Genomic DNA, 26746 nt, shown 5'->3' with positions numbered 1-26746 from the left:
AATCACTGTGTATTACCAGGCATAATTCCTTAGAAAGCGAGGGGGCAATGAGACATACAAAACCAACACCATGGAAGAAGAGAAAGAATTAGAAGTAGTACACACTCTCAGCTGAAAGGGCATGGGGAGGAAAGAGAAAGAACAGTGAAAAGTATCCAAGCAATGAGAGAGGCAGACAAGAAAGAAGCCAACAACGGGGAAATTTAGCATGTGTCTAAATCTTTAGAACCCCTTTATAGATATACAACATCCAATGAGGTTTGCAACTAAGTTACTGTAGCCAGTTTTGAGGAATGCAGACCAAATCTCAATTTTTTCCTTGGCTACATAAGAGATGCAGTATTTTTCAGGGCAAAATATCCTTTTTCTGCATTTTTCTTCCACCCGAGGCAGAAGAGGATTTTTTTTTTTGGTTGGTTGGTTAAGCTTTTTCCAATTTTGTTTCCTGGAGAACTGAACATTTTCCACAGTGCTTATATCCACAGGAGTAAAATCAACCATTCATGTTAGTTTCCTTTTATTTCCAAGGAGGATCTTCATTTGCAACTAGGAAAGTTAGGTGCATTTAAACTAGGAGAGTGAACAACTGCGACAGCGATAGTTTTAACATGAAAAAGCTGGCTACACTACTTTTATTTTCAAAATTTAATCACATCTGCAGAACTGTGCTTACAACACTGCATTTGTTTCCTAAAGCATTTGAAACTACAAAAAAATATTTTAAGAACACTTCCAAAATGGTTGTGGGAGCTTAAAGAACATAGTAACAGGGTCCATATAAGAATAGTTACATTATGTGAATCTTGTGTAAGTATCTCTGAGTTGCTCTACAATGGCACAATTATGTTTCTCAGGGGTGTGAATAATCATCCCGACCAGAAAGATATGGCTATACCAACCTAACCTCTGATATATACAGCATTAGGTTAACAGAATCTTCCACTGACTAGGGATGTTAAATTTACATTAACCGGCTAATCGAGCAGTCGATTCAAGGGCTCTTACTACACTTCAAAGGTGAATGCACTGCAGGGAGCACAGGACCAGCGGGCAACTCAAGCAGCCCCTAGTTGACCCCAAGCTCCATGCGGCGCTGCTGCATTGAAGCACCCCCTCCTCTTCCCACCCCCCCTTGCTGCCTCTTTCGAATAGAAGCAGCAAGGGGGGGAAGAGAAGCAACTAGTGTGTCAAATAGTTGTTTACATTTCTACCATTGACCTAGCTACCACTAGTCTGGAAGGTGGATTAACTTTAGCAACAAGAGAACCACCCCCATCACCACAATATCTACACTGAAGCACTGCAGCTGTAGTGTTTTAAGTGTAGATATAGCCTCAGTATTCTCTTATCACCACTGATGGCATGAACTTCTCCATAGGGGAGACACTGAGCCAGCTTCTAACACTGGAAAAAATATCCTATGTTTGCTGCTATGGAAAGGTCACTCTGAGGAGAGCCAAACAGTGGTGAGTGGAATTTAGGGATGTTAAATTTCAATTAACTAATAGAACAGTTAATGGAATTTCCATTGACTATTCAATTAGTCATTAAGAACTTCCAGCAGGGGCTCTCGTGCATTTCAAAGCTGGAATGCAGCAGGGAGCCCAGGGTCAGTGGGGAGTTCCCCATTGGCCCCAGGCTCCATGCAGGCGCTTCCTCTTTGAAATGTACAAGAGCCCCCACTGGGGACTTTTGTGCATTTTAAAGTTGGAACGCTGTGTGGAGCTCCGGGGCAGCGGGGAGTTGTATATTTCAAAGTTGACCACCACTGCACTCCTGCCCCCTCCCGCAGAGCTGGAGGGAACTGTCTTAAAAGCCAGTTCCCTCCAGTACCCCCTCGTTTTCCTCCCCACCTTGCTGCCTCTTTGTGATAGAGGCAGCAGGGGTGGGGGAGAAGGGGAGAGCGCCTGTGTGTCAACTATCCGATAAGCTTTTGCTTATCGAATAGTTGACTAGTCGATTAGTTGCTTACATCCCTAGTGAAATTCATTATTCTATAACCTTTAGATTATAATAAATAAGCTAGGTATATAGGTACCTGGCACACCAAGAGCAACTCTAACAGCAGGCCACCTCATATTAAGGTCCATGTTTCTAGTTTCTGGAACTAAGCCTTAACCAAACAGTAGGCTAAAGTTATAAGATGGATATTTTGCAGTGATGAGACACTGGAATGCCAATAATTGGCTGGTATACCTACTCTTCAATGAGAAATATCACTTTACAATTTCTCTGCAAAGGCTAGTCCCCAGTGGTTTGTTGAATTTTACTCATATTATGGAGACCGAATTTGCTTTAATTACATCACCAAGCACTTAATGGTAGATCAATGTGCCCTTGCAAAATCTGCAAGAAAGCTCCTCAAGGTTCCCACGAAATGAAACTGTAAAGACAACACTAACTAAACACATCCACTTATTTACTAGCCTGAGTTTTCACAACATCTGTGAAAGTAAGAGGGAATAAACTGTAAAAGCACAAAGAGATATTGTACTCAGCTTCTAAATCCATGGTCACCAACCAGTAGATCGCGATCTACCGGTAGATCTCAGGGGCTCTAAGAGTAGATCTTGAGCCCTCTCTGAACTGCGCGCTGCACAGTACATTTACATTATTTTTCCTCATTTGAGGAGCAGCTACTCACCAAGCAACAACACAGGTGAGTAGCTGCAAGGAATGGTGGGAGCTGGGAGGGCTGAAACACCCCAGCAAGCTGACTGTGGCTTTCTGCTGAAAGAGGCTGCCCCATGCTCCAGCTGATAGGCGGCTTCTCCTCTGCGCCTGCCCACGTGGAGCTTGGTGCACCCTGACTGAGCGCTATGCCCAGCTAGCCGGGCAGCCACTTCTCTTTCCTCCAGCCCGGCTGCCCTGTGCTCAGCCCAGGGAGGCTGCGTCTAGCTCCAGCTGTGCTGGAGCAAGCTTCCCAGGCTGAGCGCAGGATCACAGATGCCCATCTGATGGACTAGCAACCTCAGACTACAACCTAGACTTCAAGACACTGGCAGATACTGCTCAGTCACAGGTGTCACACTGAGACTTTGTTATTGGAAGAAAAAATATATAATTATCAATACTTGATTTTAGATTTACAAAATAGCAGAGAACAAAATGTATAACTGTAAATGCTTCATTTGACATTTAAATAGCATGAATTAAAAACAGAACATTTATTTCATAACTATAAACATGTGATTTTAATTTTATAAATTGCATAATTTAAAAATAAACTGTTTAACGGAGTGTATAAGGGCTGGGGATAGCAAGTGATGGACAGGAGAATAGAGAGGGTGGGGCTTCAAGGAAGGGGCGGGGCGGTAGATCTTCACCTGTTCTGAGACTTAAAAAGTGATCTTGGGTGTAAAAAGGTTGGAGACCGCTGTTCTAAACGCTTCTGGGCAGGAGTGCAGCCTAATTGCCATTTAAAATAAAACTAGTACCATTCAGGATATGCTCAACCAATATGTGCAACTTCAGTGACAAAAATGGATCTAATAGACCTTCACTGTCAACAAAAGCTGCAGTGCACAAAAATTAGGGTAGTGTGTAAGCTTGACATGCGACTACTGTAATATACTTTGCTATATAATATGCGAGCCGTAAGTGTTTCACATCAGGGAAATCATTAATCACTTTGCTTCTATATAGTGCTTTTAATGTATTTTAATGCCAAGGTGGCCTGGAAAAATTGTTACTGTAACAATTCAGCTTATTGAATTTGTACAAAGTAGTAGCTACATCACACTGGATGCAAAGGGACTGAGTGGTAAAAGCACTACAGCCGCTCCTCGAGTTGCAAACGGCCGAGTTATGACCGTTCGCACTTACGACCAAAGCTCCCATGGAGCGGTCGTAAAGGCGGTCCCTGAGTTACGAACGCAACCCACGCTTACGAACAGCGTGGTCACATGTAACTCAATGGGGTCCGAGTTACGAATAGCTCGAGTTATGGCCAAGTGTTTGGGCCGTAACTCGTTCGTAACTCGGAGAAAGGCTGTATTTACCAAGCATTTCTGTTCCATGTCACTATTAAGCATTCAAATAATTTCTAACAAAATGGAGACTATTTAATCAGTAAATACAACAAGAAATTAAGATGGAGCTCAAGGGGGAAAAAAAAGATTCTACTGATGTACATAAAACTGATGTGTGGTGTAACATCAGTAAGAGGACAATGAAAGCTGAGCAGGGAGAGAGTAAAGAAAGTGTAGTTGGAGAGACAGGGTCAAAGGAAGACCATTCGCAAACTGTAAATGGCAAAAGGGAAGTCACTTGAAGTGTATAAAACTGTTTGAACTCAACAAAATGATGTATGTCTCTCTCCTTGGCGATTATAGCCAATGGCAATACAGAAGCCTTATGATTTGCAAATGAGTTAGGTTTAGCTTTCCATCTCTATCCACCTGATGTACATCTAACGCTCTATTTATTCTCTTGTCTGGTCCTCCTCAATTTCTCAGTCTTCACCAGCAATCTCTTCTCCTTCAACTTCCTTTTCAGCTTCATTCTCTCCTCTTACTGAATCAGCTGCAACTTACTTTTCCTCTTTAGCTCCAACTGCAGTTCAAAGATCCCACCCTTTGACATTGCCTTGTTCAAGATGTCAAGGGATTTTATTTTTCTGCTCTTGACCTGCTAAAAAATTAATGTGGTGGGACAAAGTGATGTCTTAAAAGTCCAGAAGGCAGAGAAGATATTCCAATCAATTCTGACACCCAGTGCAATTACTACTTCACAAGCATCAGCAAAACCTAGTGAAGAATCAGAAAAAGGCAAATTTGAACATTAAGTTGTGGCTTTGGACTGTCCAAACGTTCTAATTTTGGAATAAAGATAAACGGTATACAGATAGGGCTTTGCACATTTGATATTAATACTCAGAAATCACTAAGACAAGGTATGCCTTATTTTTTTTAGTTAAAAGCTTAATTCTTGCCTGAAGCACTTGGGAAGGAGAGATAGGAAACAAACATGGGTCTATTATGACAGATTTTAAAATAAATTAACACTCCAGTTATAGGGTATGTTAACTGGGTATGTAATGCACTCAGTTTGGAGGTTTGAAAGTTTTAAGTAAAAACAGCAAATTCCACCAGATATTGCAGCAATTAATATGACCGCCACCCCTTCTCCTCTTCCCCATACACACTACATCCTGTCTGCAAGTTACAGGGAGAGCTTTGATAAAAAAGCTGTCCAGAAAGCTCTAAGTTTAGCCAGATGAGAGTTTTCACTGTTGTCTGCTATCAGAAAAGCAAAAGATTAAAACATCTTGCAAATGTATTTACACTGTCAGTGTACATTCCTCTAGTTGATAATAAATGTATTATATCAATAAGCCACAAACTTACTTTACTTGCAGCACACTCAGCATGGAGGGGCAGGGCTATGGGGTGTTTCTGAGGAGATAGGTGTGGGGCAGGTTCTGTCCCCTTAGACAGAGCACAATGTAGCACCTGCCTGTTTAGTGAATTGTTCCCATTGTTCTTCGAGAATTCCCCCATGAGTATAAACTTGGTTTAAAAATTTTAAGGCTACTTTACATTGTCAGAGTGGTATAAAGGAGACTTTTATTTTAAAAGACAGTATGGCCTTATAAATGCTTGTGGTAATTTAGTGATTAGATATGGCTTAATTTTTGAATTTTTTCCCCTGTCAAAATGCAGTTCGTGAATTGTATATTACTGACTTTTCTGGGGATGGTCAAAAGCAGGCCTGCACACAGGAATTTCGGAGGGGAAAGAGGGGTGCTTTTTTTGGTAAATGTGTACTGCAAGAATGTGAATGCAACCCCTATGATCCCTCAAGTAAGCCGAGAAATCAGCCCCAATCTTATCCCGGCTGGCCAGAACATGGAGAAGGGAGGCTCAGTCAGCACACCTGCTCCTGCCTTCCTCTGGCTGGCTGGAGCATGCTTACTTTGGGGATCATGGTGAGCACTTTTGCACCCTTCGCACACACCCCGCATTCAGGCCTGAAAAGTCAGAAAAAATTATGAGTTTAAGTCCCCAACCCCCATTTGCACTTCAGCTGCCTACGATGCATCATTGAGCATATAGCTACACATATTTGTTGACTAATAATTAGAAGCAAAAGGTCAATACTGTTGTGGCGGCACATCGGGGTTCCCCTGACTCCTGCACCCCCGTAATGTCATGAACAGACTCCACCAGCCAGTAGAATATAGAGGAAGTTTATTGCTTCTCCAGGATACAGCACAGCCTAGATGTAATCTGGTTACAGGGCAGGCCTAGGATGCCTCAGCCCCCCTTGAGAGGGGCGAGACTGGGCCCCTAAATCCCAACCCCTTGCTTAGGCTGCTTCCTCCATGATACCAGACAGAAACTAAAAACTCTCCTCCAGCCCTCCCCCACAGCCAGGGGTTGGTCTCTGCCCTTCTCCCTTTTTCTGACTCCCTGGGAGGCAACTGGTCAGACAGGTTGTGAGACCCTTACCTAGTGACTCATCCACTGTCCTGCTAGGCTGCGCTACAAATAGCCGCCAGTGGAGGTCACCCACAGCCCACTGCCCAGCATAGCAACCAGCACTACATCACAACTGTTAGATGGAGAGAGTTTGAGGATTTTCTCCAATGCTCCCCAACAGGGATGCAAACGACTAATCGACTATCCAATAAGCAAATGCTTATTGGTTAGTCTATCAGAAAGAGGCAACAAAGAGGAGTGGGGGGGCAAGGAGGGATCCTTCAAAGCAGCAGCGCTGCGTGGAGCCTGGGGCTAGACCTTGGGCTCCACATGGCGCTGCCACTTTGAAATGCTGCGTGCAGCCCAGAGCCAGCCGGGAGTCCCTAGCTAGCCTGGGCTTCACACGGTGTTGTAAAAGTGGCAGCACCACGTGGCGCCCAGGATCAGCAGGGGACTGACCCCAGGCTCCATGCAGCACTGCCGCTTTGAAACACCACAGGGAGCACAGGGCTAGCAGGGAACTACCTGAGTCCCCTGCTGGCCCCGTGCTCACTGCAGCACTTTTGCCTGTTGCTACACTTCCAAGGCGGAAGCATCCTTATCGACTAATTAAATAGTTTATGCAAATTGCATCAACTATTCTATTAATAAAATAATCAAAATTTTACATCCCTACTCCCCAATCTCATTCTCCATCCATTTTATTACAGTTTAAATGTTATTAAAATAACTGAAATCGGTTTGATTATATTACATTATTTTAAGAAACAAAATATGCAGAATTTTAAAATATTATGCAGATAACTTATTTTTTTGGTACAGAATTCCTCCAGGAGTAAAAGATGTAGCATTCTGGAAGTCTTTAGTATCGTTTGTGTGTTAAACATTTATGTTTTCCATTTGGGGACTGCCATGAAGAGCAGGTGCCACTGGAATCCCAAGCATTTATCTTCCCTCCCATTAGTCACTTCTATCCTGGCAGCAGTGGCAGGGAGAGGCTGAACTGACTGTAGAGCTAAGAGATGGAATTGGGGATGAAGAGATTAAGAGTCTCCAGGTTAATGTAATATTTTCGGCAGGCAAAAAAAATGGCCAAGGAGAGAGGATCTATACTTTAGTTGAGGGGTTCTCAACCTTTTTCCTTTAGAGGTCACCTCAACATGCTATAAAAACTCCACAGTCTCTCTGTGCCACAACTGTTTTTCTGCACATAAAAGCCAACACCAGTGCTAGGGATTAACAGGGAGGGCAACTGCCTGGGGCTCCGCAAAAATTAATTGCTCAGGATGTGGTTTCAGCCCTGCATGGTAGGACTTTGGCTTTCTGCCCTGAGCCCCAGTTAGCTCTGCTTGGTGGCGCCCTAAAATACACTCACAGCCCCCCCAGGAGTCCTGGACCCCTGGTTGAAAATTAATGTCCAGTCATCTATTTTTGATCTCCGGTAACCAGACTACTTCTGCCTTTACTAGTGGTAACTAGGGATGTTAAAATTTGTTTATTCACATAAATGTGTAACCACTGAAAATTTCAACAGTTACACATTTATGCGTTGGGGCGAGGGGCTGGGGATACAGAGGCAGCAGCGCAGGGGCTGAAGGGCCTGCATGTAACCATGCACGTTAACAGATAAGCATTTATCAGTTAACTGCATACTTGTTCACATTCATAGGGGTAACTTGCACTCTTAACTATCATGGCTGTAGCGAGTAAGACAAGTTGGACGGAGTCCTTTTTATTTCAGTCCCCAGATCTCCTTCATCCCGTCTTTGCACATAGTAAAACAACGACCAATACAATCACTGTCAGGAAGGCCCTTCTTTTCCCAATAACGACTTTGTTGCCATGACTTGCCTTTGTCAGACAATCTTTAGATTCTGGTAACACTCCCTCTTGATAATCTGCTGGCTCATGCTTGCTCATTATCAGGCTCTTGGCAGTTAGCTATAATCACAAATGGCTCTCTGGATCCCTTATTGAAACCCAGTTCATGAAAAGGGCAACTAACTCAGCTGGCACATGTACAAATATCTGCTCAGTCTTTGTTATGACGCATCTTCAGCTTTCACAGCGCATGGACAGCTTTCAGTGCATAACCTGGCAAGCTTCTCACACGTGTTGGTGTAAACCTGTTAGTTCTGACTCCATGTGATTTGATTTGCAGTCTATTACCCACGCAGGGACTTTTCATTGTCTCAGCCCATCTTACAGATCTAAAGCTTTCACTGAAGAAGATTTTATTGGAAGCCAAGAAGATTCCTGAACTCTTTTACTTGGTATCTCTCAGAAGTGGATCCTAGCAGTACACTACATGCTATCATTAAAGTCGTATACTTCCTAGCGCTCAGTGCAAGTAAGGTGCTTCCTGTTGATTTGCCCCTAGATTAGAAGCACAGAACAGTCACTGACAGGTAAAACGTAGTAATGGAGATGAGAAGACCAAATAATCTAGGATAAACTTAAACAACAAATAGTATGGTAGCACTTTAAAGATTAACAAAACATGTAGATGGTATCATGAGCTTTCGTGGGCACAGCCCACTTCTTCAGTTGACCCAGTCATGATAGCTGTTCCTTTGAATTTGCACTTGGGAAGGAAGTCATATTATGCACTCTTGTAGTTCAGTCAGATATACAACAGAAAGAGCACTGCATTAGGAGTCAGGAGACCTAGGTTGTCTTCCCAGCTCTGTCATCGGCCTGGTAAATGACTTTGGACACCTTAGTTTAGCATTATCCACTCCAGGAGATGGGGATAATACTTTTTGCCTCCTTTATAAACTGCTTTGAGATTTATGAATGAAAGTTGCTACCTAAGAGATAAGAAGCAGTACTGATCTCAGGCAGTTCAGTCTATGAATTCTACAATGCATATAAAATGCCTAGGATGACATTTTTGTGTGGATACAAATCGTCTTACAGGCACAAGAACAAAATGAAGCAAAGCTTTTTGTCTAGCACAGAGGTGGACAGTTTTTAAAAAAAACAAAAAAACAACAAAAAAGGCAGTGGCCTGGCAGGCCGCAGTCACTATGTGTTCCTGAGTCTCAGCAGGTATCATGTGATCACAGCTCTCACAGATCACCATTCACAGCCAATTACAGAAGTGGGAAGCAGCACAGACATAGGCACTGCTTCCTGCCACTTCCATTGGCTGCAAACAGCAATCCGCAGCCAGTGAGAGCAGCGACTGCATAGGCACAGGTAAACTTAGAGGTGGAAGCCTGCCAGGGACTAACCTTGGCATACTGGATCTGGCCTATGGGCCGATATTTGCCCAACCCTGGTCTGGCACATTGAGAGTCATGAGGGAAGAGGAATAGAAATATACTTGTGGCTTTTTTTCCCCCCATAAATGTAAAATTAAGTCAATTTCTTAGTATTTATTCTGTTAAAAATTAACGATGAAAGTGAAAAACTTTTTAATGTATGCTTACTAATAAGAAATAGAAATGTTTGTCAGTTAAAGGAATCATATTTCAAGAAGTCACATTTTATCTATGTGATCTAGAAAATTGGTAATCTGATGAAAAGCATGTGTGCACTGACAATTTTATGTGTAACCTCAAAATAGGTGACCTGCATTATTATACCAAATAGGTTTATAGTTGTACACCTCAGACAGCTAGATAATATTTATGAAGTAAAGTGAACAGCATGAAAGATGTTATGTTCAACCAAAGAAATTAGAAGTTGGAGAAGAAAGTACAGTGTATTTTTCAAGGAAGTAGATCAAAGATAGAGTCAGGACAGGTTAACTTCTAATTCCTTCAAAATTCCTCAGTTAAAAAAGTGTTCATCACATGTCTTGAAATTAATGTTTCTAAATCACATTAGAATATGCACATCAATAAAATATGAGATGCTCTCTGTGGCAGTACTTCTAAATTCTAGTACTAAATAGAGATTTGCCTTCTCACTCTACAGTTATATGCAGCACTCCATCATAAAAAACAATGCTAAGGTCCTCCTGCTGCACGGAGTATGTACTGGAAGGATAACCGGTACAGAAAAATTGTTAGATGTTGTGTAAACTACCATTTTACTTGTAGTTAAAGAGGAACAACACAGAGTCACAACAGACAGCGTATGGTTATCGTTGCCTCAATATTTCTATATTTTCATATTCCATAATGTGATCAAATTGTGGTGGTAAAATAACCTCTCAGTAAATGATCTAATATAAATTTTGCTAGAGTCCTAAGATAAAAATGAACATTTATGTCTCAGCAACAACATACAACAGTTTCATATTAGCTTAGTTGTAAATATAGAATTGACTGAATGCAACTCACACAAGTAACATTTTTCTCACCTTAATCTGAATGATGAATTGAACCTTGGTTGTGACCCACCATTTTCATACAGTTGGATGTGCTGCTGATTACTAGCATGCTCCTTCCAGCTTATACATATGGAGTTCCTCACAGACTGAGAGTTCTTTTGCTCCTGGATCCCTTCTTCATCTTCTAACCCACTAGAGCCACCTACTAATGCTTGGAGAAACTTCTTGAATCTGACCAGTACATTTAGCCTCCACTGCTGTGAAGTTACTCTTCGGTTAGGATTAACAGACAGCATCCAAGATATTTTCTCTCTACTTTTCAGGTTTTTTGATAACTGCTGGTGAGAAATAAGCTCTACAAAATTCTTCAGCAATATACTACAGCGATTAGTAAGGAGGACTGGGTACTCCTCCAACAAGATGTCCAAGACCTTCAAAGAATCCTCCTGAATTCCTTCACTGATGTGAGTCATGGCACTGGAGAGATGGGCACTTACTAAAGGAAAAAATGGAGCAATCTGTTCCGCTCGGATTTTTGGAGCCAAGAATTGAAGGAGCCGGATTGCTGCTACTCTGACACCAGAATCCTTGTCTGTAAACACAGCCGCCACCTCACTTAGTATATTTGAAAGGTGTGCATCAATTATAAATGGATACTGGGACAGCAGTTCTTTGAGTCCAAGAAGAGCACTTTGCTTAACCCCAGCACTATAGTGGTGCATTTGTGAAAGCAAATCCTACAACAAAAGAGATACACATATTAGTTATTCCTACAAAATCTTTAAACAGCTACATTCTTTAGTATTAAGCTGTTCTTAAAATGCTTATTAGGTATAGAAACTGCTTTAATGGACTGTATCATTTCTAACACGTGCTTAATAATTTAAGATCCAAAAATGCTTTGTTTTAAAATATAGGCGAAAACAAGTCACCCCCTTCCTAATGTAACAATTTCATAGTTCGCTATTTAGGTATTTATATGACCTTTATAATCATACCCTCTGAATGCCTGCCAAATTAATAATGGCAAACAAGACTCAAGAGCTGGAGTTTGCCAACTATGAATGCACAGCTGCTTTTAAGGCATACCCAGCAGACTTATTTCCTTGAAGGTGGCTCCGCATCTCAAGTGGAAGGGCTAGAGTTAAGGAAAGGAAGATGGTGTGAAAGCTTCAGTAATTTTCTGCAGTATACTTTGGAAAATATACTGAATTAAGTCTAAGAATTTTTGAGATTCAATATTTTAAATGAATCATTAATGAATTATTGTGGCCTGAATTGTATGCCACCTCTAGAAGATGGAAAGATGACAAATGAGGAAGTTGGACTATACTGGTTTAAGGACTATATTGAATAATGCGTCACACAAAAATGGATTTTTGGAAAAGAAAAAGTTAACTGGTCTTCCTGATGATTACCTAGTGAGAGGTCAATGCAAACTCCCCAGCTCCAGTTATGCAAAAACCCAGTCTATTGAAGTTATGCCCTGAAGATTGGATTTTGTCTGCTGATCACCTGTTACTTGAGATCAAGATCATAAGCCTAAGCTGTTCAAAAGAAAGACTGACTACTCAAAAATAGTTCTGATTCTGAATCTGATACAATTATGGACTTGTAAGCAAGGATAAAATCCAGTTGTGTGTTTGGAATGATTGACACATACCAGAACCCAAGGTTGGAGTTGGAATGACGCCAGTAAACTTTGTAGCAGAGGTGTAGGTTCTTTTATCATTTTAATGCTCTCTCTGTAATGCTTTCACAATAAGTGTAAAGGTACTTGCTTAGAATGAGGTACATATCTACATGTGATAGCTTGTATTGCTGTTAATTAAAGCAGTTCATAGCCTTTGGAGAAAAAGCAATATGCATAGTCTGTCCTGCTTAGGTGGTCTGGATTACTAGAGATATCACACTGTAGGGCAGGAAATATTGCAGCCTGGAAAAACCCCTATTGAGAGGAAGTGGCAGATCTTTACCCAAGAGAGGTGACATTTGAGGAGCTTGAAGACAAAAGCAGGTGGCCTTGGTAGATCAGGGAGGAGGAGTACAGGTACAGTTCCCTAGAGACTTTGACAGATGAACTTAGGGAATAGCAAGCAGATGTATAATTAAGAACATTTTCAAAAAAAAGGAAGCTAAAGTTAAATATAGCTTTAGGAGACTAAGTTTTAAAACATATGCCTCTGGACAAACCAACAATGTAACACCAAGACTTTAAAATAAATGCCTTGATTTAAACTTCTCAAACAACAATTAAATTCGGGCTCTGCCTTAAGTTAATAGCTCATCCAAAGACCCAAGCCACTACCTAAGCTGCACAAAACTCCATAGTTCCGCATTTGTAGAGTCACACATGGATACAAATGATCCACCGATATCAGCAATTCACATCTGTGGATGTGGATACCCATGGATATCCATGGTTTTCCAGAGCTCTAAGCATCTGTTCAAGGTCAATGGAATAGAGTTCAAACACAACTTTAAAAAATCATAATCAATTATCTAATGAGCTATATATATTACAATCACTGCTGAAATTTTTACCCTACCATACCTTTATGTTAAGTTTTCTATTGTTTGTTGGAAGTATTCCATCCTCTTTAAGCTGTTCAGGAAGAAGTATTGCCTTTGTTTTGAAGTTTGTATCAGTTGCATTTTCTAGTCTAGGCTTCTTTTTTCCAACTTTTAGCTTCACCTTTTGGAAATCCTCTTGGTGTTTCCTCTTCTTAGTCATTTTGAATCTCTACAGAAAGGCGTTTAAAATATTATTAAACACTGCACAATCAAATAAGGCAAAACAATGTTTATTCTTCTCAAGATCTGGCTTCTGGAATAATTTACTGCTCTTTAAAGCAGTGGTTCCCAACCTTTTTTAGAGAGCAGACCAGCAAATTCATCCAAAAACTTTTTGGTGGACGGGCACTGACTTATTTGCATATTTGTTATGGAGATTGAGTTATATGCATATTCATTATGATAATTGCTTTTAAGCGGTCACATGCTATTTTACAGTGCTCCTGTATGCACACAACCAAAAATAAGAACAGTGTTTTCTTGTAAAAAAACATTAATGACAGCACAGGATAGGTAGTGGGCTCTTAATCCTCATCACAGCAAAATGCATCCAGGAAAAAAAAAATCAAACTGCAGCATGCATGAATGAGTGACAGCTTTGTGGATATAGGACTGACAGGGCTGGGGTAGTCACGTGGACTTTATCAGAGAAATAAAGATGGTGAATTCTTGAATTGTAATGCCAATATTATAAGGAGCTCTTCAAATATACAAAATGCAGATGTTGGGATAATAAAAAAATGTGTACTGCATGTCAAAATCAAGGAAGTTCCTTGCTTTTTGGATTCCTTGAACCCTGATTTCCCTTGCTTCCCTCGCATGAGAAGCCCCCAAAATTGAAAACTACTTTTTCCTCAGAAAAAAAATCATTTCCAGGCAATAAAAACAGAAGAAATCCCAGGTGGCAGCACTAGCAAGACTATTAAAATGCGACTAAAGTCTCATTGACTCAGCTTCTAAAGGTTTTGTTTTAAATAATTTTCTATAATATCAGGCTGCGTCTAGATTGGCATGATTTTCCGGAAATGCTTTTAACAGAAAAGTTTTCCGTTAAAGCATTTTCGGAACAGAGCGTCTAGATTGGCACGGACGCTTTTCCGCAAAAAGTGCTTTTGCGGAAAAGCACCCGTGCCAATCTAGATGCGCTTTTCCGCAAAAAAGCCCCGATCACCATTTTCGCGATTGGGGCCTTTTTGCGGAAAACAAATCTGAGCTGTCTACACTGGCCCTTTTGCGCAAAAGCTTTGCGCATAAGGGACTTTTGCCTGAACGGGCGCAGAATAGTATTTCCGCAAGAAGCACTGATTTCTTACAGTAGGAAGTCGGTGCTTTTGCAGAAATTCAAGCGGCCAGTGTAGACAGCTGGCAAATTTTTCCGGAAAAGCAGCTGATTTTCCGGAAAAACTGGCCAGTCTAGACACAGCCTAAGTGTTTATTTTCTGAGTTATCAGACTCCCATTTACTCATGTTGAAATGTGCATTCCTGACCCTGGAGCCAGCAGCTGGGTATTTCTACCCACTGCTTTTGGAGACACTCAGTTTCTGAGCACTCAAGCCCCTGACACATCCACCCATCACACATATAAAGTTTAAATTTCTTGCCTCTACCCAGCTGTTCCTTGGGCCACAGCAGTTGAAGGGATGTAGGACAATAATTAATACAGCACTAACTGTAGCCAGCTATTTGTAAGGCAATTTATTAACTTTAAAATAACAAGTATTTTTTACCTAGTAATGTATGGGAGGAGGAATTTAGCCCACAGAAATCATGCCTGGCCACTGGACCCTGGAGCAGCATGAGACTGCAGCCTTCAGGTTAATGAAGGGCTGCTGACTGGGAGCTGCCTAGGTAAGTGCCTCCCAGCCAGAGCCTGCCTCTGGCACCTACATCCCCAACTACCTGTCCCAGGCCACCACTCAAACTCTCTGTACCCCTATTCCCCAGGTCACAACTCCCTCCCAGATCCTGCACCCTCTCCTACACCCTTCCCCCAGGCCAGAATTCTTCTGGCACGCATGCCCCCTCCCTGCCCTGCACCCCATTCCCCTGCTCCAAGTCATCATCCAAACTCTCTGCACCCCCTTCACCGAGGGCATAAATCCCTTCCAGACCCCGCACACCTGCCTAGAGCCCCTCCCTCAGACCAGAATCCTCTCCTGCACCTATACTCCTTTCTGGACTCTGCACCCCAAGCCTCTGTCCCAGATCACAACCCCCCTCCTTCACCCAACCTCCCGCTCAGACGCTACGGCTCCTCCTACACTCCAGTCTCCTACCCCAAGCTTCCTTTTACATCCAACCTCTGTCCCAGACCCCAAACTCCCTTAGTAGAACCACTTGCCAAAATCTTGGAGTGGTCCCCCATTAAAAATTATTGCCCACGCCTGGGTTAACCGTTTACATGCATACACTTTTACACCCCTATTTGGAATCTCTTTACCCTAACTGGAGAGCAAGTCTCATGAACACTGTGAAAGAATCCCCAATAAACTGGGGCCATTTGAAGTGCACACTTATTACTGGTGCAGTTAAAGGCCAACCCACAGTTTCCCTGAAATGTATCTATGCCACATGGAAGTACATATTTGTAAAGATCATCCCCAGACCTACTTTTAAAAGAAAACTAGGCAAATAAATGGATAGGAATGCAACAATAAGGTTGTAAATTAAAAATCATAAAAGAAAAGCTTCCACAGCAATGTGTAACTTGGCCAATTGTGATTTTTAACTGTGCATTAAAAAGTCCTTGAATTATATCAATTTTAGAAAAGTAGATGTTACTGGCATATACTTATCTGATGAAAGTTTATCCAATGAAAAGGTAAACAAGTACTTCTGCTGCAGAAGTAATGGCAAGCACTGGTTAAATTCACTTCTGCTAATACAGTTTTCTGAGCAACACGACAGGAATAGGGTTATTTGTTTAACCGTTTTAACTGTGGGTTGAGTGCCCAGCCAGCTGATCAACCCTGCCGTAGCAGTGGGATCCCAACTCTGGTCCGGCAATCTAGTCCGCCAGCCCCTATGAAGCCAGGAGTGCTCCAGTCCAGCTGCCCCACCACCTAAAGGCATTGGTGGAGGCCATTTAACTGATAGGCTTACCAGTATGCTTAACAGTTAACCATTTTAACATCCCTAGACAGGAAGTGTAGAAATTTGTATTTCCAACACGCCTTGGACGAGAGGTAATCATCTCAGGTGATCTACTTAACCCAATCCTATATATGCCACCCCAACCATGGACATTGTCAAACATCCTCAGCTGCAACTTCTGCAACTCAGTTTGCTCATCCCAGGATATTACTAGTCACCTTAAAATTTCGTGATGACCTACAAGGGTCAAGTTGAAAAATTAAAAATAGTTAAATAGCATACATTAAGTTCAAAACTATATTACAGGGGATTTAATAGCAAGCCTTATATTTAGGCACTTAGTCTTTTCTGTTACAAATGATTCTTTGGACTTTTTTCTGAGAAATGAACACCTTCGTTGTTCTAAATAGACCTTTAAAATTTGGCACAGAGAAAGGAGACAGCATAAAGAAGTGTCTTTTCTTCAGCCCATGGAATTTCAACCAGGCTTTAGTAGAGCTACAAACTGTTAAAAAATCGTTATTTCCCTTAAGATGATTGCACTGATCAAGAAAATGTTCACAGCATAGCCAAATAATATCTGAACACACTCTAAAAAGCCAGGACCAGACAACCAGATATAGAGCAGCAGTTTACACGGCAACAGAAACTCCTGGGTACTGCAGAGCACTTGCTGCAATAGGAAAAGAATGAGAGCAGGACCAGATGAAATACGCATTGCTTTATTCTTATTCCTATCGCGTGCAGGTAATTGAGCTGGCTCTGTGCTCTGGGTCTGAAGTCTAGGGACTGTTCCTGGTGAGTAAGCCAGCCCGGCTTTTTTGAAGCACTCAGCTGGCGGGTAGCGTGGCCACACAGGTGCTGCGGAGCGTGGGGGAACAAGATGCTTCAAAGCGCAGCGCAAGCCTGCCAGCTGTCCCGGGACGGGCAGTTGCGGTTTCTGCTCCGGGCACCTTCCCGACGGGACTCACGACGCGCCCGCACAGGCGGGTTCCCGGCGCGGACTCAGTTGCCCGGGGGGGGAGGGGTCCCTGCCGCGCCCCAGCAGGAGGACGCGACTCCACGCTCCCGGGGCAGGGGCCTGCCTCCCTCAACCCCAGCTGCACCAACTCATGCGCTTGGGGGGGCGGGGCTCGCGCGCAGGGCCAGACAAAGGGCGCGCGGGGCCGTGTAACCGCCCACGGCAGCACGCGGCAAGAAGGGGCGGGACTCGGGGGGTGGAGGAAACAAATCCCCGTTTGCCCTGAACGGGACCCACCGGGAGGGGCGGGGCGGGGCTGATTCGCGGCTTCGCCCCGCGTGGCGGGGGAGGGCGCGAGCGCGCGCGGACTTCACTCACCGACCGTCCTCGACCCCCCACTCCCGAGCTACCGCGGGTCCCCCGCCGGAAACCGCCGCCCACGTGACTAACGGGAGTGGGCGGCCGGAACTAGAACCTGCCACCATAGAGAGGAGCTGGGAGGGAAGAGCGGCCTCCCACTCGGAGGGGCGGGGCCGGGCAGGGCAGCGCTTCATAGTGCGCGCGCACAGGCCAATCCGTCCCACTCCGCGCACGTGAAGGGGCGAGGCAGGCGCATCTTGGCCCCACCCAGCGACAGGCCCGCTCGCTGCCTGCTCTGCAGCGCCCCCTGCCGGGCTCAGGCTGCGTGGCGGCGCGAGAGTCTCCTGCGCGTGCCCGGCCCGGCGGCTACTACGGGGCTCGTGCGCCTGCTGCTGTCCCAGATCGCGCAAAGCGAGCGTGCCAGAGAAGCCGCTCTGCCCTGCTCCCCAGCGTCCTGCTTCGGCCTCTCGCCAGCCGGGCGGGAGCACAGACTGTGGCGGTGGCTCAGCGGGCTTTGCCTTACAGTTCTGTAAAGGCCGGAGCATGTGGCCCGCAGGCACATATAGCTGCCAGCGGGGCCCCCGCCAGGCACAGGCTGAAGGAGGTGCAACAGTACCAGCCTCTGCTTCATGTCCGCTGGGGGGTAGCTAACATTAGAGCAGTGCTTCCCAACCCTTTTCTATCTATTAACATTTCAGGGACTCCCAAATGATCCATTTTTGCCAGCCTAAGTAAACTCTTCCCACCACTCAAATAGCTTTTGAATGGTTAAAGCATTAGAGATGACATATTAAAAAACGAGAACAAAATGGTAAAAAGTGACTGACCTTTTTCTAAGCCAACTCCAAAGTACAGTCCCAGCTTGTCAGCTTCGGCGTGCGCTGAGGGGCATGCAGACTGCTGGTCCTGGAGTTTCTTTGGCTGCTGTTTGCCCACACTGTTTCCTTGGCTCCTATCCTCCTCCATCCCCTGCCCATTCACGGAGCAAGGGGGCTCTCATGGCCAAAGAGAGCTCTGGAGTAAGGACATTAAGGATTAGTCGACTATCCAATAACCAAATGCTCATTGGATAGTTGAATCCACTAGTCCAGTGGTCCCCAACCTATAGAGGCTCCCAGGGGCGGGGCCACTCACGCGCCAGGGGGTGGGGCCACGCATGCGCCGGGAGCCCGGGGGCGGGGCCGCACATCCTGGGGCACGCCAGGGGCGGGGATGCCCTTGCACCCGACACCGGCATGTGCCCCAGGGCTGGAGCCGCCCGAGCGCCTTGTGCTGTGGGCCCAGTGCTGGCGCCGCCACCCGAGCTGCACGCCTGGGGCTGGCACCGGCGCCGCGCACCCTCGTGCCCCAGGGCTGGGGCCGCCCGAGCACCACACACCAGGCGCCGGTGCGTGTTGTGCGCCTGGGGCCGGCGTCTCCAGTGCGCCGGGCGCGGGGCCGGCCCAGGTTGTCGGCGGGCGCGGCATTGGGGACCACTGCCCTAGTCCCTTCTCCCTCCCCTTGTTGCCTCTATCAGATAGAGGGGGCAGGAAGAGGGGGTACTTCAAAACGGCAGCACCACACTGAGCTCCATGCAGTGCGTCCACTTTGAAATTCTGTGGCAGAGTTTCAAAGGGGCAACACTGCACACAGCCCAAGATCGACTATGCAGTGCTGCCCCTTTGAAATGCCACCACAGCTGACCCCGGGTTCCACAGAAATGCCCAACTGAACCTGCTTCCGCGCAGCACCTAAGCCACCAGACATCTATTCTCCGAGGAGGCTGGGATGCACTCGGCATACTGCCCCGCTTCTCTGCCCCTCCCCGGTGCTCCAGGCAAGCTGGGATGTGCTTAGCACATTGCCCCGTCTCCTCCCCTAATGGGTGGTGTGCTAGACACATTGCCCCACCTCCTGCCCTCCCATGGGTGCTGGGGTCTCACCAGAGGTGATGGAGCAGTAGGGGAGACTGGGGGCCTGCCTCCCTCAACCCCAGCTGCACCAACTCATGCTCTTGAGGTCTCTTCCAACCCTATGATTCTGTGATTCTTTCTGATTGGTTCTTCTCTTCTCCTCTCCCCTCACTGGCATGGGTTCTTTTCACAAAGGCAGGGGGGGAAGCCAGACACCATAGACCCCCGTGTCCCACCATGCCCTCAAGGTTGAAAGGCCCTCAAGCTGTCATCTTATTCATAGTTTTGTCCTTGTCAGAGTCTCTGGGTGAGGGAGGAGCCCTAGTTTATACAAGCAAAATATAAAAGCAATTGTTTCTCTGTTAATCAAGAGATCAGGTATAAGCTGTTCCCATTTCATTCTGCCACATTCCAGATTGTTCTATAGAGAACATGATTTCTATTTAAAATGAAAATGCCAGGTATTTCTACATAATTGGTTTTACAATGTCTGGTAGTAAATGAAGATTTGTACAGAAGCTAAAAATATTTAAAATCTTGAAACTCTAATGATGCCAAACATGACAGAAATGAAAGCTTGGGATGTACTTGAAGTGTGTGGTTCTAATTTCAGACATGATGGACGGATTACTCATCTCTGACAAGCCAAGTATCAGCTAACAGAACAATTCCTGAAATCAGTTCAGAAATATCTCAGTTTGCTCTACCGAACTGTGCTGGCTAATTTCCAAATTGGTGCAGTTGATAAAAATGATTTTGATGAACTGGCAGTCAGTGCTGGAAGTGTGCATAGTTTCAGTGCTCTACATCATATTACAAACTAGGCTCTAATTACAATGTGACAACGACAGCTCCACAGTGTGTGACTTTACATGGACAGCGATGATTTACATTTTCTAGATGTTGTAGAACAGTGGTTCCCAAACTTTTCAGCATCATGCCCCCTTTTTGATTTTTGAGAAACCCTCAAATCCTCACATTCCCCCACCCCCATAGCAGCAAAACTTCTTGAGCGAAAGAAGGATAGTCAAGACAGAAGCAGACTGTGAGGGACTCCAAGAAGATCTCACCAAACTGAGTGATTGGGCAACAAAATAGCAAATGAAATTTAATGTGGATAAGTGTAAAGTAATCCACATCGGGAAAAATAACCCCAACTATACGTACAGTATGATGGGGGCTAATTTGGCTATGACAAATCAGGAAAGAAATCTTGGAGTTATCGTGGACAGTTCTCTGAAAACTTCCATGCAGTGTGCAGCAGCGGTCAAAAAGGCAAATAGGATGCTAGGAATTATTAGGAAAGGGATAGAAAATAAGACCCAGAATACCTTACTGCCCCTGTATAAAACTATGGTATGCCCACATCTTGAATACTGTGTACAGATGTGGTCTCCTCACCTCAAAAAAGATATTTTGGCCTTGGAAAGGGTCCAGAAAAGGGCAACTAAAATGATTAGGGGTTTGGAACGGATTGCATATGAGGAGAGGTTAAAGCGACTGGGACTTTTCAGTTTAGAAAAGAGGAGACTGAGGGGGGATATGATAGAGGTCTATAAAATCATGAGTGGCGTGGAGAGGGCCGATAAAGAAAAGTTATTTATTAGTTTCCTAAATAGAAGAACTAGAGGACACCAAATGAAATTAATGGGTAGCAGGTTTAAAACTAATAAAAGAAAGTTATTGTTCACACAGCGTGTAGTCAACCTGTGGAACTCCTTGCCAGAGGAGGCTGTGAAGGCTAGGACTATAATAGAGTTTAAAGAGAAGCTAGATAATTTCATGGAGGTTAGGTCCATAAAAGGCTATTAGCCAGGGGATAAAATGGTGTCCTTGGCCTCTGTCTGTCAGAGGCTAGAGAGGGATGGCAGGAGACAAATCGCTTGAACATTGTCTTCGGTCCACCCTCTCTGGGGCACCTGGTGCTGGCCACTGTCGGTAGACAGGATACTGGGCTAGATGGACCTTTGGTCTGACCCAGTATGGCCATTCTTATGTTCTAAAAAAAAAAAAAAAGGAAACTGACCAGGGCCGAAAAACAAAAATAGCAGCAAAACTTGAGGTATAGTGCCAGAGAAAGAAGCATTTTAAACACAACTCTTCTTTAGTACAGCATCTAACTATTGTTCCCATGCTCTCAATACCGCAGTCAGTTTCTCACTAAGAGAAGGTGGGGAGGGTTTGCCCAGTTTTTACATTATGTAAGCTGACCTCAACTACCTGGGTTCAGTCATAGAGCTATACATTGCTCCAATTATTTTTGGGAGAAACTCACCAATGATGCTTCCATTCTCAATGGAATCAAACCTGAACCAGGATTTAGGGTGTGGACAAAGTACATTAAGTCCACAATCCTTGGCTACGTCTACACTGCCTCTTTTGCTGGCAGAGTATGCAAATGAAGCACTCATTAGCAACTTCTTGTGCTTCATTTGCATATTCTCTGCAAATGCATATTTTTTGTGCAAAACGGACCTGTCTACACTGCTTGTTTTTGTGCAAAAACCTCTTCCGCAAAAAGCATCAGCAGAGAATATGCAATGACAATGCAACAAATGCTAATGAGCGCTTCATTTGCATTGCAAAAAAGAGGCAGTGTAGATGTAGCCCTTGTGTCGTCATTCCCGGTCTTATGCTTGGGGCACTGAGAACTAAATTGGCATTTCTTAACTGATAGCCATGTCTAAGAACTTGCTTTGTAAACATGAAACTGGCTTACTGTGACTGTGCTCTAAAGTTCGTGTGTGGATGTCTTTATGTGTTTTTCAAATGTGAGTCTGTTTTGCATACATAAGCTGTGACAGACTGCTATTTCTGAACAGCCATTTAGAGATCAACGGCTTGTCACTATATTTTTTTAAGATCACTACTACGTTTTGATCTTCTCCATTATCCTTGTACTTATCCCCCAGTTCTCCATGATATTTAAGAAATTGTTAGTAGGCAGACAAAGTTCACTAGACAGTTGTTTACTAGCCTAGGATGCATAATAATTCACGCAAACATATCTATAGGTGGCCATGTTTTCCCAGATTTAGTCCCCTTTTCAAGAGACACTACAAACTACTCTCAGGCTATCAGCAAAAATAACACGCATTTATTTATGCAAAGTAATAAAGTTAGTTTTTCAAATTCTCAGTTTTGTCTAAACATTTTGTTACAGTTGTTCCATTTTCACCTCTCGAGAGGATAGTGTGTTGTACAGATATTAGCCTTGTTAGAGTTGCTTGGTTCAAGCATTTCTCAGACTGAGTTCTTGGACACAAAGTCTGCAACTTACAAACACTGTATGTAAAAATTTGCCAAACTCAGGGCCAATGTATGATATTAAAATAAATAAATAGATGAAAACATTGTAATGCCTGCTTCTGATGTGTGTGCCACCTTGCACTCATTTGGGAGCACGTGTTAATTCAAACCTTATATACAGGGTATGCCATACTTGTAATGTGTATAATTTACAGCTTGTTGGGTGGGAGTTCACCCCACACTTCTTTCTTTACTGGATCAAAACACATACTATTCCTGTGCTCTGCATTGCAAAAGTTATAATAATATTCATTCTGAAACATTCTGCAAATAGAGCTTCTGGATTAGTTAATACAGACTGAAGTAATTGACTGAAACTACTAGTCTAAATTACCTACACGTAATTTGTAAGAAAATATTTATTTTCATTTTCAGTGTAAAATTCATGGGTTACAGAAAAAGTAATGTAAAATGCAGTACTACATAACTAAGCCATAACATTGTCATACACCACAATTGTATAAGCAAAAAGCCTTTCAATACTGGTATTCTCTGTGGGCCAAATTCAGACCCACAGAATCTCACTGAAGTCAAAAGGAATACTTACGAAGCACAGTCATACACAACATGAATACATTGAGTGGTTTAAATACATCCATCCTGCATAGGAAACTATTATTTTATTATTATTTCAAGGTGCAAACTCAAAATCTGCAGACCAAAGTTGCATCATTTATACCCAATGCCACACCACAGGAGTTTGCTAGGAGATAACAGAATAAGATTCTGGAACATTACTGATCTTCTAGTACAATGCCTATACCTGATATTCATTTAGAAGCAAAAATTAGTTCATTAAAAAAACTGCAAAATCTAAGATGCTTCAGTGAAGTTCTTCTTCTGGGGCCCCAGTACTAAGAATTATATCTGCATGGGCTCATGAGGCCACTAGGCAGTGTCCTGCATAAGGTCAGGCAATAGATATCTAAAAGCAGGCCCGTATGCAGGAATTTCTGTGGGGGGGGGGGGGGGGAAGGGTGCTTTTTTTGTAAATGTGGACCACAGGGTGTGAATGCACTCCCTTTGACCTGCCCTAAGTAAGCAGGGAAATCAGCCCCAGCCTTCCCCCAGGTGACCAGAGCATGGGGGACAGAGGCTTGGGCAGTGCACTGCTCCTGCCTTCCCCTGTTCAGCCGGAACATGCTTACTTGGGAGCCCATGGGGTGTGCTTTTACACCTCTCGCACACACACCATCCCCACGTACAGGCTTGAAGAGAGTTTAGCACATTTTGATAAGTCAACTAGTAGTTCCTTAGATCAGGCCTAAAATGGCAACTTGCTGGCTACATTTAGTGAGTCAGAGAGAGACAGTGCAAGAAGCTAGAGAAAAAAGGGGGACACGTTGGGGTTCTTTTTGTACTGAAACCAACAGGACATGTGCACTTAATACTAATCTCCAATTTGAGGTACATTATGATAAAGCAACATAAGTACTGTAAATTTAAGGGAGAATTTGAATTGGAAATATAGTCAGTTTGAAAATGTATTTTAGCTACTATTTAAAATCCGCCAATTGAATATAAACATCATTGGCAACTTTTGTATCAGACATTAATTGCAGAGTTGATTGCTTTGTGTGGTTTTTTTACCTGTCGTATTTTGGATGGCATTAAAAAGATTTTTCTCTTGACACACATTTATGGATCTGGTCCCACTGCCCTTACTATATGTTATTTCCTACTGAAGTCTAAGGGAGTATTGAATGTGTCAAGACTGCAGGATTGGATCCTAAAACAATAACATGTACGGATTAAAAAATATTGGAAAACTAGAATGCAGTGACTGATAATTACAAGGTGGTATTTTTAGTTTAAGAGTTACAAACTTGTTTACATGAAAAAAAAAGCCACACACAGTTTACACAAAATATTAAAAATCCACATAAATTCTTGCCCTTTACATGACAAAACCCTGGTTAGGATGATTTAATTGGGGTTGGCCCCGCATAGAGAACAGGTTTGGACTAGATGACTTCTTGAGGTCTCTTCCAACCCAAATCTTCTATGATTTTATGTTTGGCATAATAAAAATTTTGGAGATGGCATATGTACATCTCAGAAGCTCTATAGATGTACTGTACAGACTCATTCAAGTAGCACTGTTATTGCCTTGTAGTGACTGGTAGTATCAAACATGGAATATCACTTGATTTTATTTAATTTTGAAGATATCTTCAGTCCACAAGTAATTTTTTTATTAACTGACAAAAACCTTTTTATTATTTCTTTGGAGGAAGAACATTTTTTTCATAGAAACCTGGATTTACTACATTTCCAGGTGGATCGTATCTGGCCACTACAAATGTGGAGCCATCATTTGCTGAGGCTTTTCCAACTCCCATCTTCTTTGTGTCCTTCCAAACCATTGCTGTAAAGTGACCTATGAAGTCAAAAAAACACATTAACTTTGAACAATAAATCTGAAAAATTCTTTCTAGTGTTTGAGCAAACACAAGTCATACCAAACTAACTTAGTTTCTTTCTCTGACAGGATAACAAGCCTAGGGGATGAAAAATAATATGCAGATAATCTAATATTTTGTCTTTAGAAAGATAGTTGATATGGTTCTCCACTGCACTCATGAGGACTCCTTGTTCTGTTCCAAAACCCAAATACATGGAAACAGATCAATGAAAACAACCATGCCTTTATGAACATCAAGTACACAGGCCACATTGTACCATGTCCAAGCCCCCTTTCTCCCAACAATCTGGCTGACAAATCAACCATATTACCACTGACTATTCCTCACTTGCTTCAGTGTTCTGATCCTTCCTGTTGTGTTTCCATTGTAAACAGAATAGTTAATTAGTGTAGCACTAATTTCCTGGGGTTTTTTTAGCCAGTTGTAGAGTAGCTGTCTCTCAAATCCTACTCTACCAACTGTTCCCTCTAGGCACAGTTACAGATGGAGATAAGTGAAATTTTCCCATGAAACACTATGAAATTTCTCTCTGTTTGCTGCCAATTCCAAAAACAATTGTATGTTCATCTTACCCTAAATTGCCAATAGGCAGCTGATGAGCCAAAGTTGACCGGCAGTTTACACGCTAGATAACATCTCATTGGTATCAATGAGAGGAGAGATATATGTAACAAGGCAGATATCAGCACAGTATCTTAAAAAAAACACACCCCACCGCAAAAACAAAAACAGCTGAATGGGGGCATTGTGAGCAGTATTTGGGTCCCAACCTGACCTGCTGAAAGCAGCTGGGTTGATGGAGGCGAGCAGCAGCGGTGGGGGTTGGGAGACAGACACTGCAGGGGGCAACTGGACAACCAGTTGACTGCTCTGAAGCAGGGGCACCCACCTTCTCCCTCTCTACATGTGCAGCTATTGCTGTTCTTGCCTCTCTCCTTCCTCGCCAGAGCCTCCCATGCCCACTCTGGGCTGGGTCCATCCTCCTGTCCGCTGCAGCGGAAGGATGGGGGAGTCTGATGTCGGGGTGACCCCCTTCCCAATCCCTCTGAGCTGGGGAGATGCATGGGGGGGGGGGGGAGAATCTGTGTGTGCTGCTGCCTTTTGTTGCTTGTGTCTGAGCACAAGCCCTCAGGCTCCTGACTAAGGATGTTAAGGACTAGTCGACTATCTGATAAGCAAATGCTTATCGGATAGTCAAGTCGACTAGTTTATTCCTCCCACCCTTCCTGCTCTATCAGATATAGGCAGCAAAGGGCGGGGGGCAGAGAGGGGTACTTCAAAGCGGCAGCGCCGCACAGCTGAGCCCGGGATCAGCTGTGCAGCACTGCCCCTTTGAAACACTGCCGCGGTGTTTGCATGGAGCCGAGGGTCCGCTGGGGAGTCCCCAGCTCACCCAGGCTCATGAAGCCTGGTGTCAGTGAGGGAC

General features: G+C 43.8%; 2 protein-coding genes across 3 annotated transcripts in view; both read right to left on the bottom strand.

Annotated features, from left to right (window-relative positions):
* The window catches only part of TEX10 (testis expressed 10), a 132114-nt gene extending 114245 nt beyond the window's left edge, over window positions 1–17869 (bottom strand). The window contains exons 1-3 of one of the 2 annotated variants that reach the window (XM_075921592.2): window positions 17712–17869; window positions 13259–13447; window positions 10735–11441 (exon numbers count right to left, since the gene is read on the bottom strand). In XM_075921592.2, the coding sequence (XP_075777707.2) occupies window positions 10735–11441; window positions 13259–13438 (887 nt within the window). In that variant the 5' untranslated portion in view covers window positions 13439–13447; window positions 17712–17869. Of the gene's footprint in view, window positions 1–10734; window positions 11442–13258; window positions 13448–17630 lie in introns of both variants that reach the window. The other variant, XM_089776476.1, reaches the window with a different exon arrangement.
* Window positions 17870–23238: 5369 nt separating this feature from the next.
* The window catches only part of GLIPR2 (GLI pathogenesis related 2), a 44629-nt gene continuing 41121 nt past the window's right edge, over window positions 23239–26746 (bottom strand). The window contains exon 5 of the mRNA XM_006113037.5: window positions 23239–25274. Coding sequence (XP_006113099.1) covers window positions 25114–25274 — 161 coding nt within the window. The 3' untranslated portion in view covers window positions 23239–25113. The remainder of the gene's footprint in view (window positions 25275–26746) is intronic.

Source organism: Pelodiscus sinensis, chromosome 2 (genome assembly GCF_052426305.1).
Source record: "Pelodiscus sinensis isolate ZL-2025 chromosome 2, ASM5242630v1, whole genome shotgun sequence".
NCBI lineage: Eukaryota > Metazoa > Chordata > Testudines > Trionychidae > Pelodiscus > Pelodiscus sinensis.
Note: the sequence above shows the minus strand (reverse complement) of the source record. Positions and strands in the feature narration are given on the sequence as shown.